Raw genomic sequence first — 19,634 nt, forward strand, 5'->3', positions numbered from 1 at the left:
ATAAAAAGATCAAATAAGATTGGTCCCAAAACCGATCACTGAGGAACTCCACTAGTAACCTCCTTCCAGCCTGACAGTTCACCTTTCAGTGTGACCCATTGTAGTCTCCCCTTTAACCAGTTCCTTATCCACCTTTCAATTTTCATATTGATCGCCATCTTTTCCAATTTAGCTAATAATTCCCCATTTGGAACTGTATCAAATGCCTTACTGAAATTGAGGTAAATTAGATCCACTGCATTTCCTTTGTCTAAAAAATCTGTTTTCTTCTCAAAGAAGATCAAGTTCAGATTCCTAAAATTTTCTTTCTTTCTTACAGGGCAATAAAGTTCCTTATAGCCCTAATATTCAGTGTTTGTTTCCTGTTTTTATCCCTAAAGATGAATATTGTTCCAGAAATAAATCTGCATTTTGCAGTGGTCCATCCACCATTACCCAAGTTTATTAACTGTTTGTGCTGAAGTGTTCCAGGCCTGGCTGAACTTTTTGGAAAGTTTCTGTTATAACAGTTCAGCCATTTCTAAGAATGAGATTGGGGGAAAATACATTGTTTTGCCCACATTAAAAAATTCTTACAGCCATTTAGTTAAGATAAACAAGCACCGCCATGCTTTGTAGCAGGGACTTGAAACTTGGAAAGGAGGTTGCCCAGGTATCAGGGATGTATCTTTTGCAGTCCATATAAAATTTGTCCATGTTATAAGCCTCTAAAAATTGTCAGTTCGCACTTGCTTTGAGGAGACGTGTTAAAATTGGGTAGAAACTCATAAATGTTCCTTTCCACAGAAATCTTTAGTTTGGCAGTTGAATTCGCCAATTATTCCATCTGTAATGAGCATGCCCCAGTGCAGAGGCTGAGCAGGCTTTTCCCTCCAACTGCTCTTTTTGGCAGCCAGAGGACGCTTTAATGCTGAGCACAGTAACTGAGAGTAACTTCTCTCCTGTGCTTTCAGTGCTCATGCTGCTGGGGCCCAATCCAGGCAGTGTGCAAGAGGAGGAAGAAACAGTGACTGGACTGCAGAGGATTGAGTAATGCAGGAGGTGAGGGGAACAGGGAGATTGGGAGCAGGGAAAATAAAGCATAAGGGACAGCAGAAGGGAAAGGGGACAGAACTGGAATTATAGGAGGTTGGAAAGGAGATTGGGGGTGTACAGGAGCAGAGGAGGAAAGACAGCCTGGGCAAAGGGGTCTAAAAACAAATAGAGCACACTCACTTAGAGACTATGAATTGAACCCAAGAGTCCTGAGTGTCTACATTACTCTGCTGGTGGCAAATAGCTGTGAAACCCAGTGGCAAAGTGTGGTCCACAGAGAGGATGATAGCCTACTACTTCAAATGGAAGAGGTCTCTGCTGTGTATGTAATGGTGCATTCCCTAATGACGCAGATAAAATAAAAACTAACCAAAATATAGAAATTTTATTTTAATGTAATCTATTATGTTAAAAGAATGGTAGATGGCAATTGAAGCACTCAAAAATTAGAAAATACCAGAATTAAGGATTGTGCATATGCATTATGTATGAGAAAGACTTCAATTACATGAATACAAACTATTTTTTCCACATGATCCCTGCCTCATTCAGGGCACAGGATGTCTGGGGCTTGGAAATCAATCAAATGTGTACTTAGTGAATGGTCTGCAGGACCCTGCCTCATTCGTTGCAGAAATTGGATGGTGTGTAGCGGATTAGGCAGAGGATTGCAGGAAAAATAGGAGTGGCCCCATAGTTCCGGAAATTTATGTCACTCTGATTAATTGGATCCTTTCTTTGTCTCTGCCACAGACTTCAATGGGTAAGTTTCTTAAACCGAAATGTTTACAATTGGCCGCTAATTGTGTTTTCCTCATTTTTTCTGGTGCTCCACATGAGATTTTCTGGTGCTCAGAACACTCACAGCTGCAACTGAACTCCATTGGCTCTGTGTTGGAACACACAAAGTGCTATAAAAATGCTAAGTATTCTGAAAAAACAGGCCCAAGGTGTCTCAATTTGGGCACCCAAAATTAGTGGACACTTTTGGTCTTTAACACTCTGTGTCTCAGGGTTGCGAGCTATAAAATTAAGATAATACCATGCCACTCAGAGGTGTTATGAAGATAAATTTATTAATGTTTGTGAAGTAGATATAATTGTGAGAGCATCATAAAAATACCCTTTAGGAAATCAGTAATTTTGCATTCAACTCAGGTTTGGATGGTGTGCATAAAGGCGTGGTCCACACATTGAATGAGGGGAATAGAAAGAAAAACTGAGTAATTAAATCCCCATTTACTGAAGAAGGCAGAAACCTGTAGAAAAAATAGTACCTGATCTGTTCTACACATATATAAATTTCATTGTATTAAACATATGGGAAATAATGAAAAAATGTGTTTTGTTTTTATTTCATGATGAGTTAATAAATACAACCTTGAGAAGACCAATCCTGCAGACACTTATGCATGTGGGTAACCTTGCTTGCATCTCTTTGAGTTGACTCATGTGACCATTGAACGGATTGTCAAAGTTTCTCCTGTGTATTTGCAGAATTGAACTATACTACTTTAAAACTAAAATGTTAAAGGTAATTAATGGAACTCATTGGGAAAATGGAATTCATTTTTGCAGTACCTTTGCATTATTGTGGATGGAGTTGACCTGCATCATCACTTGCATCTTCAGTGCATGTTCTATCATGCTGCCTTGTTCAGACATCTAGACGTGACTGAGATTAAAAAAAGAAAAAAAAAAGAGCATTCCATTCTATACTGTTTGTCAGAGTGTCAAAAAGTTGTATGTTTGCAGTATTGATGTAGCCTTGTTGGTCCCAAGATAGTAGAGAGACACAGTGGGTGAGGTAATAACTTGTATTGGACTAAATATTAAATATTACATTAATTTTAATTTAATTTATTAATATAACTATTAAAAGATATTTTCTCACCTACCTTGTCTTTCTAAGAAGTTGTATAGTTTCTTGGGCTAATTAGGGAAAACAGGTTCTTAAAAGGACTGTTAAGGAGTACATGGAATTTGGATAGAAATCAAGTTTAATTTGGTGGAGAGTTACATTTACATAAATGGCCATTTTTATAGGTTAAAACTAATAGCTAAAATTGAATGTGTTGGTCATATGACAGAATCAGGTGACCTCCACATTAACTTTCCTCTTAGCAAAGTCAATGACGTCAAGTTTTTGTTGGCTCTCATTCAGTCCTGCAATATAGCAACATAATCCAGATTATTTTTCTATTCCAAATGACACTAAAGTAAACTTTATATTAGCTATAACTCTTATTAATCAAAGTAAATATAGCTGCCCAATTAAATTAAAATATAGCTGCCAGTGTATTTCTCAGAGTATTCTTATGTAAGTGAAATTACAATTGCTTCCAAGCACATGTGTTTTCTTGATCTATAGAATGGAACTACACCTTCACTCAAGATCTGGCAATCTGGGTTTGTGGTTTCAAGGGCACCTTACATAGATACAGGAGTCCACTTTAGCAGATACTTATGCGGGTAAGGTCCACAACATAGCAAACCACAAATGAAAGGAATCTGCTTCACCAATTAATTAATATCTAAAAGCACTTTGTTGTGAAGAAGTTAGGGTTGCTACACATACAACATGCCTGGCACAAACCACAAAAGCAAGGAAATGAGAAGTTAAGACACCTAACAGTACATAACCGTCTACTCTTCCACCCACAAGTACACACCTTACCATTACAACTACCATGAACACAACTTTAACTGTGCACCACCAACCCGTCCCTTTTGCTTTTCTGCACACTCCCATTTACCAGATTATTATTTCCCCAGCACTAATAGTTGTGCTTGCTTGATGAAGTGGTTGTGTTGGGAGAGAGTAATTTTATAAAGAGATGCATTCAGAAGGATAGTTAAAAGTTAGGAAACATCAGAATTAAGGTTGCCCATCTGTTTGGTTCCTTTGTGCATATGCATTATGATATAGTCTTCAGTTACGTGATTGCAAACTTTTTTCCACAGAAGCCCTCCCTCATTCAGTGCACACGATGGATGGAATACTCATCTATTCAATATGTGTTTTCATCCTCATCATTCAGTTTGTGGCTTTATGCATTATTTAAAGCACATCATCCAAACCATGCACTGAATACAGAATTATTAATTTGCTTGTGGACTTTACTATGGTGTTCTCATCATAGTATCTTAGTCCTTTACATACATTAATTATTTTTTCTTCATTACACTCCTGTGAGGTGTAATCAATATTACACATTAGGAACTGAGGCCCAAAGATTAAAATCAGAATTGTCAAAAGTGTTAACTATTTTTGCCCAATTTGAGAAGTCTAGGATGTGATTTTTCTGAGTATTTATTGTTTTTACAGCACTTCTAATGTTCAGGGTAGAGCTTCCATTGAATCTCAGTTGCAGTTGTGTGTACTCCACATTTCTGCAAATCAGACACCAGGTTTCTCACGTTGGGTGCCCAGAAAATGAGGAACACACAGTAGCCATCTCAGAAATTTTTGCTTTATGTGACATAATAATTCTGGCAAAGGCAAGGATGGAATCTAATTGTCCAGGGCAGCATTCAAACACCTTAACTGTAAGACTTTTTGTTCCCTATCTTATTTACCACACATCTTCCAACTTTTGCAACTAATGATGCTGGGGTCCTACAGACAATAACCTCATTCTCTATACACACCTGATTCATTCCCTCCATAGTTCCTCCTGTGCACTGAATGAGGCAGGGATTCTGTTGAAAAAGTAATATGTGATTCTGTTTTTAAATTGTATAGCAGTGGTTCTCAAACTTTTTTTTTTCGTGGACAACTTGAAAATTGTTGAGGGTCTCAGCAGACCACTTAATGATCTTTCCAGATGTTGTTTGTACCATTAGCTAACTATTGCAAAGCACTTTGGATAAAAGTCCTATATTAAAAAAAACGTAATAATGTTTTTTTGTTCTACAAATAAAAGCACACAACTCATATTTTAATATGAGTAGTCTTTACCTTCCCCAAGCTTGGGCTGAGAAGGAGTGGGGGGGGGGGTGTCTCTCGTTCTCTCCCCTGCCACGGCAGTCCCCGAGCTGGGGCTGGGAAGGAGGAGGGTATCTCCCCTGCCACAGCGGCCACAGAGCTGAGGCTGGGAAGGAGGGCCATCTCTCCCTGGCAGTCGCAGCCCTGGAGCTGGGGAAAGTCACCTCTTTCTCTTCTACGTGAATGCAGCTCGCAGACCACTACTGGTTCGCAGACCACAGTTTGAGAACCTCTGCTGTATAGTAATGCATACGCACAAGAGAGCCAAATCACGGTTCCAAAGGAACCTTAATTCTGGCTTTTCCTAACTTTTGAGTGCTTGACTTTGCAACATTAACATTTATTTAATGTGATTTCCTAAAATTTTTCCATAATTGAAATAAATAAATGTCTTCATGTGGACCCATATTGTGACTATGGCTCATTAGCAAGGTTGGCTTCTTTAGATCCACAGCATAACCTTCCACCACTTGAGCTAATAGAGAAACTAGTAGAAGTACAATGCCATTATCATCCATATCAGAGGTTCTCAAACCCCACTAATTAGGTGCCTGGACCCTGAAGAAGACACACATGTAAAGTGAAGTGGTGGCCTTGGGGGAAATAAGAGGTAGATGGGAAGGGGCAATTGGATGAGAAGAGGGGGTGGGGGGAATTTGGGACATGCAGGGCTGAGTGGGCCAGAGAAAGAGGCGACTTTCCCCAGCTCCAGGGCTGCGGCTGCCGGGGAGAGATGGCCCACCTTCCCAGCCCCAGCTTGGGGGCTCCTGCGGCAAGGGAGAGCGGGAGAGACCCCCACTCCTTCTCAGCCCCAGTGGGGAAGACCCCCTCTCCTTCCCAGCCCCAGCTTGGGGGCTGCCATGGCAGGGGAAAGAGGGCACATCCATCACATTAGAAAGGTAAGACTACTGATACTAAAATATGAGTTGGGTGCTTTCATTTGTAGAACAAAAAAATGTCTCTTTGTCGTGCTCTCCTCCCACCCATCCACAGATCCTGTCCTGTCTCCTGCTGCTATCCTTTCCCCTCTTTCTACCCATGTCCTGGCTCGGTCCAACTCGTGCTCCTATCCCAAGCTTTTACTCAGTTACGTTGCCCCCCGCATCTGCTTTTAGCCTATCCACTCCACAACTCCTGCCCCTCTGACTCCCCTCTGGTCTTAAAATATAAAGTTTTATGCAGCCTTAACCGTAGGTGTTACTATATGTGCTACGTGTAATTCCAAAAACCTTTATGAAAGATATTCTCTACCAGATTTTACAGAGTTACAGGATTTTAGAAACATTTCTGTAAGACTTGTATTTATTTCATCTCGTTCTGTAGGACTTTTCCCTAAGGGTTCCTCAAGTAGGGTTCCATCTGAAGTGCATATTTAAGTTACGAAGCTAAATTTAAACATAAATGGATAAATATTAAAATGTTGGATAATATATTGTGCTTCTGGAAATTCACAGCCATTTCCAATAGGAGGTCTTATCCCACAGGGAGAACAAACAGACTACCTTACCTCCTCAGACATCAATAGTTCACATAACTGTGAAAATGGTTATATGTAAATAGCAAATAACATGAGCCACAGAATGACCCCTAAGGACACCAATGGAGTTCAATAGTAACAGCGTCTAAAACTACTGGCAGTAGCCTTTGAAGTGAGATTTAAATTATAGTGGGGCATTGCCTCTGAGACTTGCACTGAATTCCATACACATCACACGCTGTCATGATTAAATATATTCCACAAAGGGTATTAGCAAAGCGAATATAGAAAGCATACTGATAACTGAGATGTAGAAGATGAATTCCTGGGTCTGAGCAAAACCTTTCAAGTCTCTGATCAATTCAGAAGCATCAGGATATCAGTGTTTGTTACTGCTGGGAAAACATCTAGGTTTGGGGTAAAATTTTCAAAAGCACTTAAGTCCCATTAACATTCAATGAGAGTTATGCACCTACCTCACATAGGTGCTTTTTAAAACCCAACCTTTAGTATTTGTTGCCATCCTACTTATATAATCAGTAGTACAAAAATGAGACAAAGTGGCTGGAAAGACACTGGATTCTTTCAATTCCAAACCAGACAGAAAAGAATTTAGGATTTGAGTACTGTTAATGAAATTCTCAGTCCCAGAACATACATGATGGGGATTGAATATTTGGTTTCACCTTAGTAGAAATTATTCACAGGAAAATTGCTGTAGTTGAAATCAAACTTTTCCCCAGTGCGAGATGTCTTTTCCAAATATCAAAATAAATATTAAGTCAGTCTCTTTTTTTTTATATTTGCACATTCTATTTTTGTACTTCTAAGTTGCTTATACGTAGGCTTGGAAGGATTAGATTTTTATTGGTTAATACTGGTAAGCTTTGATTTCATCAGACATACACAAACTGACAAAAAATATATCTACCAATGATAATTGAATTTTGCAGATAGGCAAAGTAAGAAAAATGCTGCTTGAGAACTTGAGTTTGATTTACCAATATTTATTTTGTATATTTTGACATGATATTGACAACTAGTGTTTCAATGGTTATAAAGCTTTAACTTTTTGAGTCTCACTGTCTACTGTCATTAAATAATTATTGTCTAATTCCCCCCCCCATATTTTTCTGCAGCTGTGAAAATTTAACTCAAGGAAAATGCTTCAAACAATTAATACTATCCATCAAAATTATTTTTTTTTAAATCCAATTCTCCCAAGCCTACTTGTATAGAAGAAAGAAAAGATGCATTAAGTTATTTTTGGGCAGAAAAAAAACATGATGGTACAAAAAAGGCTTATTACATCCTGCAGATAACTTAACCACAGCAACAGCAAATTAGGGAAGTGACTCAGTTAATTCCAAACTAAAAACTATTTAACAAACCTAGAAGACTGAAGGAAACCACTAAGTACTAAATTACTGTGCATTAGGTGTGTCCACTGAGGCAACAGAGCAGTATCAAAAGTAGCAACGGGTGAAGGAGAAATCAGTGAACTTTAAAATCAGAGAGAGAGATCCAAAGCAATGATAAAATCCTGACTTGATGTGCATAGTATGTGTCTGGGATGATGAGATAAATAGGATTAGGCAGAACTATGAAGATTCTGGATAATTCAAATGCAACTAAACTGATATAAGTCAAGTTTACTCTGATATAGTAACAGGTTTCAGAGTAGCAGCCGTGTTAGTCTGTATTCGCAAAAAGAAAAGGATTACTTGTGGCACCTTAGAGACTAACAAATTTATTTGAGCATAAGCTTTCGTGAGCTACAGCTCACTTCATTGGATGCATTCAGTGGAAAATACAGTGGGGAGATTTATATACATAGAGAACATGAACCAATGGGTGTTACCATACACACTGTAATGAGAGTGATCACTTAAGGTGAGCTATTATCAGCGGGGGGGGGCACGGACTTTTTGTAGTGATAATCAAGGTGGGCCATTTCCAGCAGTTGACAAGAACGTCTGAGGAACAGTGGGGGATGGAGGGGGGGAATAAACAAGGGGAAATAGTTTTACTTTGTCATTACACAAAGTAAAACTATTTCCCCTTGTTTATTCCCCCCCTCCATCCCCCACTGTTCCTCAGACGTTCTTGTCAACTGCTGGAAATGGCCCACCTTGATTATCACTACAAAAAGTCCGTGCCCCCCCCCCCCCGCTGATAATAGCTCACCTTTAGTGATCACTCTCATTACAGTGTGTATGGTAACACCCATTGGTTCATGTTCTCTATGTATATAAATCTCCGCACTGTATTTTCCACTGAATGCATCCAATGAAGTGAGCTGTAGCTCACGAAAGCTTATGCTCAAATAAATTTGCTAGTCTCTAAGGTGCCACAAGTAATCCTTTTCTGATATAGTAGAGTCCACTCAAAGTTCTGCCTCCGTTTAAATAAGTTTAGAAATACACCTTTACTTATCTTTAGGTGGAGACCGGGTATAAATGAGAATAAGAATGAGGTTCTTGATTTCTTGTACATTTTTACTAGCTGGAAACACTACAGCTAATCCCAAAGTGTGGTCTTATGTAGAAAATTTAGAAAGGAATTTTTTTCCCTTCTTTCTTCAGCTGCAAAGCTCAAATAGAGGTTAAAATATAATTTGGCTAAAAGGAAAAGGTTAATAAGTAACCATATATTCTGTTTTACTAGAAAGACACCAGCTTGCATAGTCTTAGTTTGAAAATGTTCCCTAAAGGGATCTTTGCCTACACTTGGTTCTTTGTTCTTGTATTTGGTTTCTTTATCTCAGATAATAACTATAATATAAGCCTGCATCTGAACATTTAGTGCAAGATAAGATTTAATTCAACCATAAAAAGTCTTTCAAGATACTTTTGTTTCAAAAGGGCTCTCAAAATTTTTATTTTGCGATAGAAAATCATTGAACAACTTTAAAATATGCAATATTGTAGTTTAACAATAACAATATTAAAATAAATAGCATTCCGCTGGGGAAAGATGTACTTATTTATTAACAGATTTTTTTGTGTGTGGTTTCTTTAATAAGCCTTCAGAAATTCAGCTCTTTCAACATAACTGTTAAAGGAGATATAATTTCTTACCATAGTTAGTCCTGTTTCTTCCAATTTGCAAATGTTTCCCTTTAAAGTTACAAGCCAAAAAAAAAAATAGTGCTTGCACTATTATTCTTAATGTATCTCCTACTATTCTTTTCACCAGAATGTAATTAGGGTTGCCAGGTATCCAGTTTTCGACTGAAACACCCGGTCGAAAATGGACCCTGGTGGCTCTGGTCAGCACCTCTGATCAAGCCGTTAAATGTTTGGTTGGCTGTGCTGCTGGAGCAGCAGAGCTGGAAGGCTCCCCGCCCCACCCCCAGAAGTGGCCAGCATATCCCTCTGGCTTCTAGGCAGAGGGACGGCTATGGGGGCTCCGCGTGCTGCCCCCACCCCAAGCGCTGGCTCCGCAGGTCCCATTGGTTGGGAACTGCAGTCAGTGGGAGCTGTGGGGACGGCGCCTGTGGGCGGGGACAGCGCACAGAACCCCCTGGTTGCCCCTCCCCCTAGGAGCTGGAGGGACATATTGCTGCTTCTCGGTAGCCACCTGAGGTAAGAGCCACCCAGAGTCTGCACCCCTCACCCCCTTCCACACCGCAATCCCCCGATCAAACCCAAACTCTCTCCTGGAGCCTGCACCCCCTCCCACACACTGAGCCCCTCATTTCTGGCCCCACCCTGGAGCCCGCACCTCCAGCCCAAAGCCCGTACTCTCTCCCACACCCCAATCTCCTGCCTCAGCCCAGAGCCCTCTTCCACACTCTGAACCACTCAGTCCCACCCCCCAACCTGGAGCCCTCTTCTACACCCCAAACCTCTCATGCCTGGCCCCACCTCAGAGCCCGCACCCCAACCTGGAACCCTCACCCCCTCCCACACCTCAACCCCCTGTCCCAGCCCAGTGAAAATAAGTGAGTGAGTGAGGGTGGGGGAGAGCAAGCGACAGAGAAAGGAGGGATGGAGTGAGTGGGGGGGCGGGGCCTCAGGGAAGGGGCAGGAGGACGGGGAGGAAGAGTGTTCGGTTTTCTGCAATTAGGAAGTTGGCAACCCTAAATTTAATTCATGTTAGATTCTGAAATCAGTTGTCTAGTCTACAGTGTTGAGGCAGGGCATTAAAACTATAACAAAAAGAAGTGGAGAGAAAATAGGAAAATAATTGAAATGCCATTTTTCTTTCATTGTTTGTGTACAGTTTCAGACATACTGCCTTGTGTAATGATACCATTAGATATCATAAATTATGTATGTCCAGGCTGGGGCAGTACTGGAATGAAAGACATCCACCGAACACCTTAGTATTGAAAGAGATGACTTTGATGATTCAGTAGGTGCCACTCCTTCCTCTGAGATAATTACTGTGTTAGTGTCTCACTAAGGTGTTTTGGGGAGGTGAACGGCACTGCACTACTGTACGCTTTTGGATGTGATGTAATTTCCTTTCTCCTGAGAGATAAAAAGAAAGAAATCGAGATGCTATGTATTTCTTTTAAAATGTGTTGTGTTAAGATACTCTTGTGATGAACGTTGTATAAGATCATAGGTGGTTGAGTTGTAACCGCTAGAATTGAGAAAAGATCTCATGACACTTTGCATAAGGATAAGGATATTTATTCCAATATTATGCACAAATTCCAGTCTGAGTTATAGCCATGGCCTCACTCCATCTTCTTTGTGCTGTTCCGGAAGTGTAAAGGGGATGGAAAGGTAGCTTAAGTAACAATTTCCTCATAAATATAGTACAGTATACTAAAAGTTAGAAGCTATGCTTTTTTCTGTTATGGTTCCTGATTCACAACCCAATTATCTACCTCTGCAAAGATTGTAAAATTACAGAGGATTAGAAGTGATGAGGGTTTTACCGTCAGATATTTGGTATTAGCAATAAACTTTTAAGATGAATTTCATTGCAAACTGTGAAAAAAATGATTATTGGATTCTCCTGCCCACTAAATGAAGATAGCAAGTATAGCATTCCCTTCATGTAGGGGAACCCTGTACCAGGTGAAAGTTGTCAGGGGCAGCATAGTGCATGGACATGGTGGAGAATCAGGGCTTGAATATTTAAAATAACATGCATCTGTTTTATTAAGTGGACCAGTTTGAAAGTTCACATGGGAGCTGCAATTCTCACCATTTATTGACTATAAAATATCTTTAAAAATAAAAATGCCTAATTGTTGTCATTTCACTGCTTAGTCCTGATAGTAACCATCTTGCTGGAAAGTAATGTAATTTGTGGGTCAACAAAATGAGAGCAGTTCAGTGCAAGAGACTAAAAATTTTAAAGCCCCACAACCCCACCGATGTAGATGTCCCTGACCACAGCAGAACTATTGTGATTTCACTGCATGGATGGCAACAGGATTTAGGAAATCTAAATTGTGTTGTCCCTTGAATGCCATAAAGCCCAGATCTCCAGGATGCTCCTTGTGTCTTAGCACCCAGGGAAGTTTTGAGGATTAGGCAGTGGCAATAGATCCATGACTACACCAATGTATTTTTTAATTCTGCTCTTGAAGAACTGATATAAGAACACAGAAATAAAATCCTTGAATTATACATCTGTTTCCTTAGAATGTGATCTCAAAAGTTCATTCTTTTCTTTTGTAATAAATATAATAAATGATATCAATTGATGATGCTGTGAACATAAGAGTGAAAATAACTTCCGTTACTCTACCGAAAGTGTAGTAGTATTTATCTGATTTTAACCTAAGCTTTAATTAATATAAAAGAACAAAACAGTACTAATCAATACAATAGCATATTATGAATGTAAGCAGTCCTGATTTACTTCTGTGTTTCAGAATTTTCACCAAGAAGTCAACCAAATAACAAATTATGACAGCCCGTCAAGCCTGGACAGCCTTGAGGCAGGAGAACAAAATGAAAATTATACAACACCTAGTGACACATCTTTGACTACACAGTGGGACGACTCTATACTCTACGATTCACAAAAATCACAGTCTACGAATAAGAGCTTCCTTGATACACCTGAACTAACTTTTTCTAAAAATCAACATGTAAATAATTGGCTGATAAATTTAAATACCCAAAATAGCCAGGCAAACACTCCTTTTCATGACACTTTAGCTAAACAAAATGTTCTAATTCCTGCTGAAAATATACACAATCCAAAACAGAAATCATTTGTTTCTAGTGGAACAGAAAAAAGAACACAGATATGTACTTCCGATAATCAAATAACCTTTGTAAACAGTCCGTATACTTTTATGCAAAATAGGAAAGAGGAAAAAAACAATATGTTGAAAGTTCCATCTTCTGGAATGGTTAGTAGAGAGAGTTCATTAGCCACTGATAGCCTTGTGTTCAAATCCAGCAAACCCTGGGCCACCTCTGATCCTACTCCAAGAGGACGAGTTCCAGATTCTGTACAGGAGCAGAGTTCTGAACTGACCCAACAGAGAAGAACCACCTCATCAGTACAAACCTCAAATCAGCCTATGGCAACACCTGTAATCTTACCTCCAAAACAATGGAATTCAACTGGTTTTCACAACAGTACCATCTCAGCTAATCCTTTACAAAAGGGCAAAAATACAAACACAGTGCCATGTACTGATGATCTAAACAATTTGTCAGAAACAAAAGATGAAAACATTAAAAATTTTAATGGTATTAATCAGGGATCATCTTTATTTCAAGACACATCTAATGCTTCCATTTTGTGCAACGCTGATCAAGAAGAGGACAAAAAAGAAGAAAAGGGAAATGTGGCTGAAGCCATGTCACCTTTGTCTAATGCAAAGTTTAATTGTGACTTGTCTGAACATCACAGATACCTGAGAAATAACATGCATGAGCGAAAGGGAGTGAAATTGCCCAAAAGCATTTTAAAGAAAGAATCTAAATATGAAAATTATTGTTTCAAAGCAGTGGTTATGAACCGAAGGATCTGCTTTGGGAATCAAACTGCATCTTCTATCAGAGACAGTTTAGAATTGGCAAAAATAAAAGAGAAAGATGCAGAAAATCAAAAGACTAATAAGAAACTCAGATGGTTTGATGAAATTGACAAAATAGTAGTAGAAGATGATGAAGAGTGTTCAGAAAAGAATACCACAGGAGTATCTCAGGCACAGTTGCAGCCATCTTATGTTCAAAGTAAACTGAATGCTATTAACAGTAATTTAAGAAGTATTCCCGCTTGCACCACAAATTCTATCTGCAAAGAAAATCACCAGGATTATCCCTCGATATCCACAAAAATTGTTGCTGCTGGAGGCTCAGAAAGAGACTGTATGCCTCTGCGTTCTTTTGTATCTACAGGTTACCACTTTGCTAAACAAGCTTGGATGGCATCAAAGGGTGATGAAAGTAAACCCCCTGCATATAGTGGTGACTCTAAAATTCAGAAAGGTAATCTGCATAAAGGTAAAACAAAGATAATCAGAAGACCAAGATCTGCCAAAACCCAGTCAGGTTTTACATCTAAGAATAGAAAGGGCACTATAATCCGACCACAGTCTGCTAGTGAAGTTCATAAGGTTATAAAAGCTCAGGGTAAAATCATTATACCTCATCCACCACCTAAACCTGTACCAGGCAACAAGACTGATCAAAATGTTGCAGACGCTATGTGTCAACCAGTAAATTCTTCCAAACTTCAATCCAACACTACAAATGGTAACTATGTAAATGCAAGACATCTTTTGCCAGCAGATCAGGTTTTAAATAGAACCACTATAGAAAATAATAAGAGTATTACTTGTAGTTCTGACTTGGTCACCGTGACATTGGCAACCCCACCTTCCTACAATGTATCTCCAAGTGAGCCTTTGGAAAAGACAAATTACACTGTAAATAATATTCAGACAATTGCCCAGCAAGACAGCTTGATAACTGGTACCAAAAGGAAACCTGTATGTGCAGAAAATGGACTACGCCTTGATCGTACACCAACTGATGAAGAAATAAATCTTTTGTGGCAGGGTGTGAATAGTGCCCTAGCTCAAAAGGATTATGCTGCTGGTAAGCACCATTCTTGTTTTTTTCAAAATAGGGAGTTTTAAAATGATAACAGGCTCTTGCATTCAGTTACAAATGCTGTTTTCACCTTTCACACAACAGTTTGAAGAGTTTCTACTTTGGTCATTATCTGTTATCTCCTAGAGGCCCCAGTCAGAGATGGTGGCCCCATTTTCTTGGGTACATTACAAGCATTAAATAAAAAGAAAATCCTTACCCCAAAGACAGGTGGATGAAACAAATACATGTGGGAGGAGGAAGGCAGAGAACAAGTTAACAGTAAAATGAGTGAGTTTTACATGGTAAACTATAGCTTACCACCCGCCAGCCACTATCAGCTGGCAGGACTCTGTCATCTGGGAAAATGTTTTTTGACAGGATCTCATGAAAGAGCCATAAATCTGCCATGTTTTTAAAGTGACTGCTCTGTAAATATTTGGTATTGCGAAGACTCTAAGTGTCACTAACACAGGGAATGTTTCAAAGAAAGTTGCCCATGTTAATAGAATAAAGAAAGTGGAAGAAATTTCTAACAGCCATATGTCACTGTGCTGGCAAATATTTGTGTCAGAGTGAATTTATAGAAGCTTTACGTGCTTTACAAAAACATTTTCTGGGAACATTACTGTAGAAATAACTATGGGCAAGACAGAGCAAAAGATACACAAGAAAATTTAAAAGACTAAATCATATCTTCCTGCTAATTAACTTTGAAAGCATGTTTCAGACTGATTAATTTATATTTACAAATGCTTTCCAAGTAACCCCTTTGTACTCTAGCCAATTTCTATGCCTTGGAGCAGTAATGGAATCCTGTGTCCCCACACTGTACCCAGATGAGCTGCTGTGTGGTTTTCCATCCTTGCAACCTCTTCTAGAGGCAGAGTCCATGACTCCACCAACTCCACTTCATGTACCAGGAGCCACTCTGTGCCTCCTACCATACTGTTGTGACCATCCTAAGGATCACTCAGGCTGGTGCAGAGCCCCCTTCTATTAAAATAAGGAGCTTCCATGTCCCTTATAATTGGGCCTGTCACTTTATTTACAGTACATACTGTGACAGGGTTGGACTGGATGGCTACAGGAGAGTAATAGAAGGCAGATATATTAGCCCCAAGTTAAGTAGGTCCCTTTTCCCTGGGTAAGGTAACCGGGAGGGTTCCAGAGCAATCAGGAACCTTCTGGAGACAATTAAGACAGACAGGCTGATTAGAACATCTGCAGCCAATCAAGAAGCTGCTAGAATCAATTAAGGCAGGCTAATCAGGGCACCTGGGTTTAAAAAGGAGCTCACTTCAGTTTGTGGTGTGGGTGTAAGGAGCTGACAGTAAGAGGTGCTAGGAGCTGACAGTGAGAACACATATTGTTGGAGGACTGAGGAGTACAAGCATTATCAGACACCAGGAGGAAGGTTCTATGGTGAGGATAAAGAAGGTGTTGGGAGGAGGCCATGTGGAAGCAGCCCAGGGAGTTGTAGCTGTCACACAGCTGTTCCAGGAGGCACTCTAGACAGCTGCATTCCACAGGGCCCTGGGCTGGAACCCAGAGTAGAGGGCGGGCCCGGGTTCCCCTGAAACCTCCCAACTCCTGGTCAAACACAGGAGGAGTTGACCTGGACTGTGGGCTCACGAAAACAGCCAAACTGAGGGCTGCCATGAAGCTTCAAGGTGAGCAAATCCGCCAATAAGCGCAAGACCCACCAAGGTAGAGGAGGAACTTTGTCACAGTACACTGTGTGTCTCAAAAACTACTTCTTTGGGGAAGAGCAGAGTGCTTTGAATATATTTTTTGTTAAAGAGGCAGGGAGAGAGAGAGGAGAGTTTATTTCCCTACCCTTCTGTGTCTTCATACAACTGAGCAGTGTAACTTTTAGAGACAGATTTTAAGCATCACATGCAAATATTTTAAACCTCTTCCCCTGCCCCCCTCCCCCAGTCATACCTATATACTGGAGGGATAGATGGAGACATTCCCTTTTCTTTGAAAATCAGTGGTGGTATTCTTTCAGTATCTATTCATTATGTCTATTGTATTCTTTAAGTCAGATTATTTATATTAAATACCCAAATTTTGGTTTTAGTGACTTATTATTTATGTTACAGTAGTGCCCAAAGTGTTCTCAGCACTGTACAAGCATATGAGAAGACACAATCCTTGTCCTAAAGTTCTTTCCAAGAGAGAGCGAATCCTGCACTGTTCTTCTTCAGTGACATATAGTGCTGCAACAATACCCTGAAGTTCAGCAGTTTGTGTGAGCAGCTTAGAAAACAAAAAATATTATTTGCTGCAACATACAACCTACTATATATTAAAGAAAAACAAAATAGGGAGGGCAGTCAGGGAACAAAATGTTAATTTCCGTAAACAAAATGATCAGCTATGAGGGTCTTGTTTTAAATGGAGCTGCAAGCATCAAGTGCTGTATTTACTGACCAAGGCATAGTATTCCCGAAGGGTTTGATCCTGCATAGTGCTAAGCACTCTAGCCCTTATCCAACAAAGCACTAAACATATGATTAACAGTAAGCACTGGAATAGTACCACTGATGTCAGTGGGACTAACTCACATGCTCAGAGTTAAACACTTGCATACGTGCTTTGCTATATCGGGATAGAGTCCTCAATACCTTGAAGGATCAAGTCCTAACATATTCTGTTACTGTGTTGGGTAAGTCTCACTAAAACTTTATTCCGTAGTCACTTCATAGATCTAAATACATCTTGGCTTACTTACCAATGAAACTAATCTTGGTGCAGATCAAGAAGCTCACTTCTAACTGACTGTTTTTCAGAAATGTATTACTTGATTAATAATTCAGCATTTCAAAATTGTTAATGTTCCTCAGTATATAATGAATACAACTTCATTACATTCAGTTTCCTTTCAGGTGGTTTCCGGCATTACGATGTTCATTGCAATAATTCCTGTAGCACTAATTTGCAACCTACTAAAGCTAACATATCCCATGTTACTATTGATGGTGGCAACCTTCTGACCAGTTTTAAATCATCTAGAATGAATGGATTTTTCTCTTCGTCATCAAATGGTAAGAGATCTTATTTGTTAGATATCACTGTAGTAAAAACAACAGAGAAAATGCTGTTAAAAGCACCAAAAGACATTCTTGGGCAAATTTTCAAAACCTTACCAAATTGTACACCCAAAAAATGGTCAAGCACATATATAATTGCACACGCAGAACCCCCATTTTCACATCAAGTAACTGTAAGCACAAAATTAGCATATCATATCTATTTGGGTATACAAGTTCCTGATTTGCACCTGCAAATTCCATGTGTGGATGTATGTTTCCCTCAGGTGTAGGTTAGAGGCTGAGTTTTGAAAATGTATTAAAACACGAAGAAAACTGAATTAAATTTGCAGTATAGTATCTAGTTTAAGCTTATGTATCGGAAGAAAATTGCTGCAGTGTTTTTTGTTTTAAAAACATTAAAATGAATACAAATATTCATAAATTAGCAAGGCGAAAACAAAGATAGCTAGGAGCTCTAATATGTACAGCAGTGGTAGTAAAATCTCATGGGATGAAACTTAGTCAAGTGAATTCAAATTCTGTGAACTAGTGAACATCCCCTACAATGTGCTGAGTTCTCTTAATTAGCATTAATCAAACGGGAGCTGAGACCATGCAGCCCTGAGTAGGAAGCACTGATTACCCTGGATAGTCAGGTCCTAAGGCTGTTTCCTAAATGTTGCCTATCTTATAAAATGGAATTATTGTTTGGCATGTCATTAGACGTTGCTGTATCACAAAGGTAACTCAGAAGTTAGCTAACCAATTTTCATCAACCTTTACATATTTATAAAGGATCAGTCACTATACACTAGAACCTCAGAGTTATGAACAACAGAATTACAAACTGACCAGTTAAGCACACACCTCATTTGGAACCAGAAGTACGCAATCAGGCAGCAGCAGAGACAAAAACAAATACAGTACGGTACTGTGTTAGACTTAAAAAAAAAAAAAAAAAAGGGGGGGGGGGGAGGCACAACATTTTTCTTCTGCATAGTGGTGTCAAAGCTGTATTAAGTCAATGTTCAGTTGTAAACTTTTGAAAGAACAACCATAATGTTTTGTTCAGAGTTACGAACAACCTCCATTCCCGAGGTCTTCATAATTTTGAGGTTCTACTGTAATATCAAAGTGCCAATAATCTTTGCACCTCTGTATTTAGCATGCTTTTACATACTGGCTGCTTTTTTGTGTTTCTCATTTTAGGTGCTGTTCCTGTTATAAGACGAAAACAAATTTCCGACAATAGCGAAAATAAACGTAGAGTTCTTTTAGAACAGAGAAGACAAATTATAACCTCTGCAGGAAGGAGACCCGCTCATCATGCACAGGTAAATATCAGTTTCAGGAACATTGAACTGAAAATGTCAGTCAAAGGTTATCACAGAATCATAGTCTCCTGCTGCTGTATACTTGTCCAACGTTCCTGCAAACATAAAAACAGTTTCTCTGCACATTCTCAATAGTTTTTAATGATTGTCACAATAAAATACTTTATCTACCCTAACAACAAATGTATTATTTTCTTTAGGGGTTTTGTTTCTATAAACCAGTCACCAGAAATACATAGACCAAATGTTACCAAATATCTTTATAGAAGGCATACAGCTGTTATGAGATTCATTAATCAACATTGTTTATTCCAAATATAACTGTTTCCTTTGCATCAAAATGTTTTGTTTTCATCATTTTGTACATATAAAGTATACATAGCAGAATTAAATATTGCTTTAGCTGTAAAAACTTGTCGTGGTAGTGACATCTTACTGGAATGTGATGTAGTTTAAGGTAATCTGATATGGTTGACATCATGGATGCTGTTACTGGCACTAGCCTACTTGTCATTGATTTCAGAGCTAAATACATTACAAATATAGGCATATAAAAATGCTCAAAGTTTTTATTAGAACTTTTAAATAAAATGTCTAATAGTCACTGGGCTCCTTGTTTTTTAATATTTGTAAAATAAATGAATTAGTGTTTAATAAAAACAAAATCAGTCATTAGAGGATTTTACAAAATGCACATTCGGGAAAGATTAATAAATTCTAAGACCAGAAGGGACT

General features: G+C 39.1%; 1 protein-coding gene across 1 annotated transcript in view; it reads left to right on the forward strand.

The window, feature by feature from the left end:
• Positions 1-19,634, forward strand: part of CEP126 (centrosomal protein 126) — a 53,203-nt gene that overhangs the window by 24,296 nt on the left and 9,273 nt on the right. The window contains exons 6-8 of the mRNA XM_077805655.1: positions 12,343-14,530; positions 17,419-17,577; positions 18,775-18,899. Coding sequence (XP_077661781.1) covers positions 12,343-14,530; positions 17,419-17,577; positions 18,775-18,899 — 2,472 coding nt within the window. The remainder of the gene's footprint in view (positions 1-12,342; positions 14,531-17,418; positions 17,578-18,774; positions 18,900-19,634) is intronic.

This window comes from Eretmochelys imbricata, chromosome 1 (assembly GCF_965152235.1).
Source record: "Eretmochelys imbricata isolate rEreImb1 chromosome 1, rEreImb1.hap1, whole genome shotgun sequence".
NCBI lineage: Eukaryota > Metazoa > Chordata > Testudines > Cheloniidae > Eretmochelys > Eretmochelys imbricata.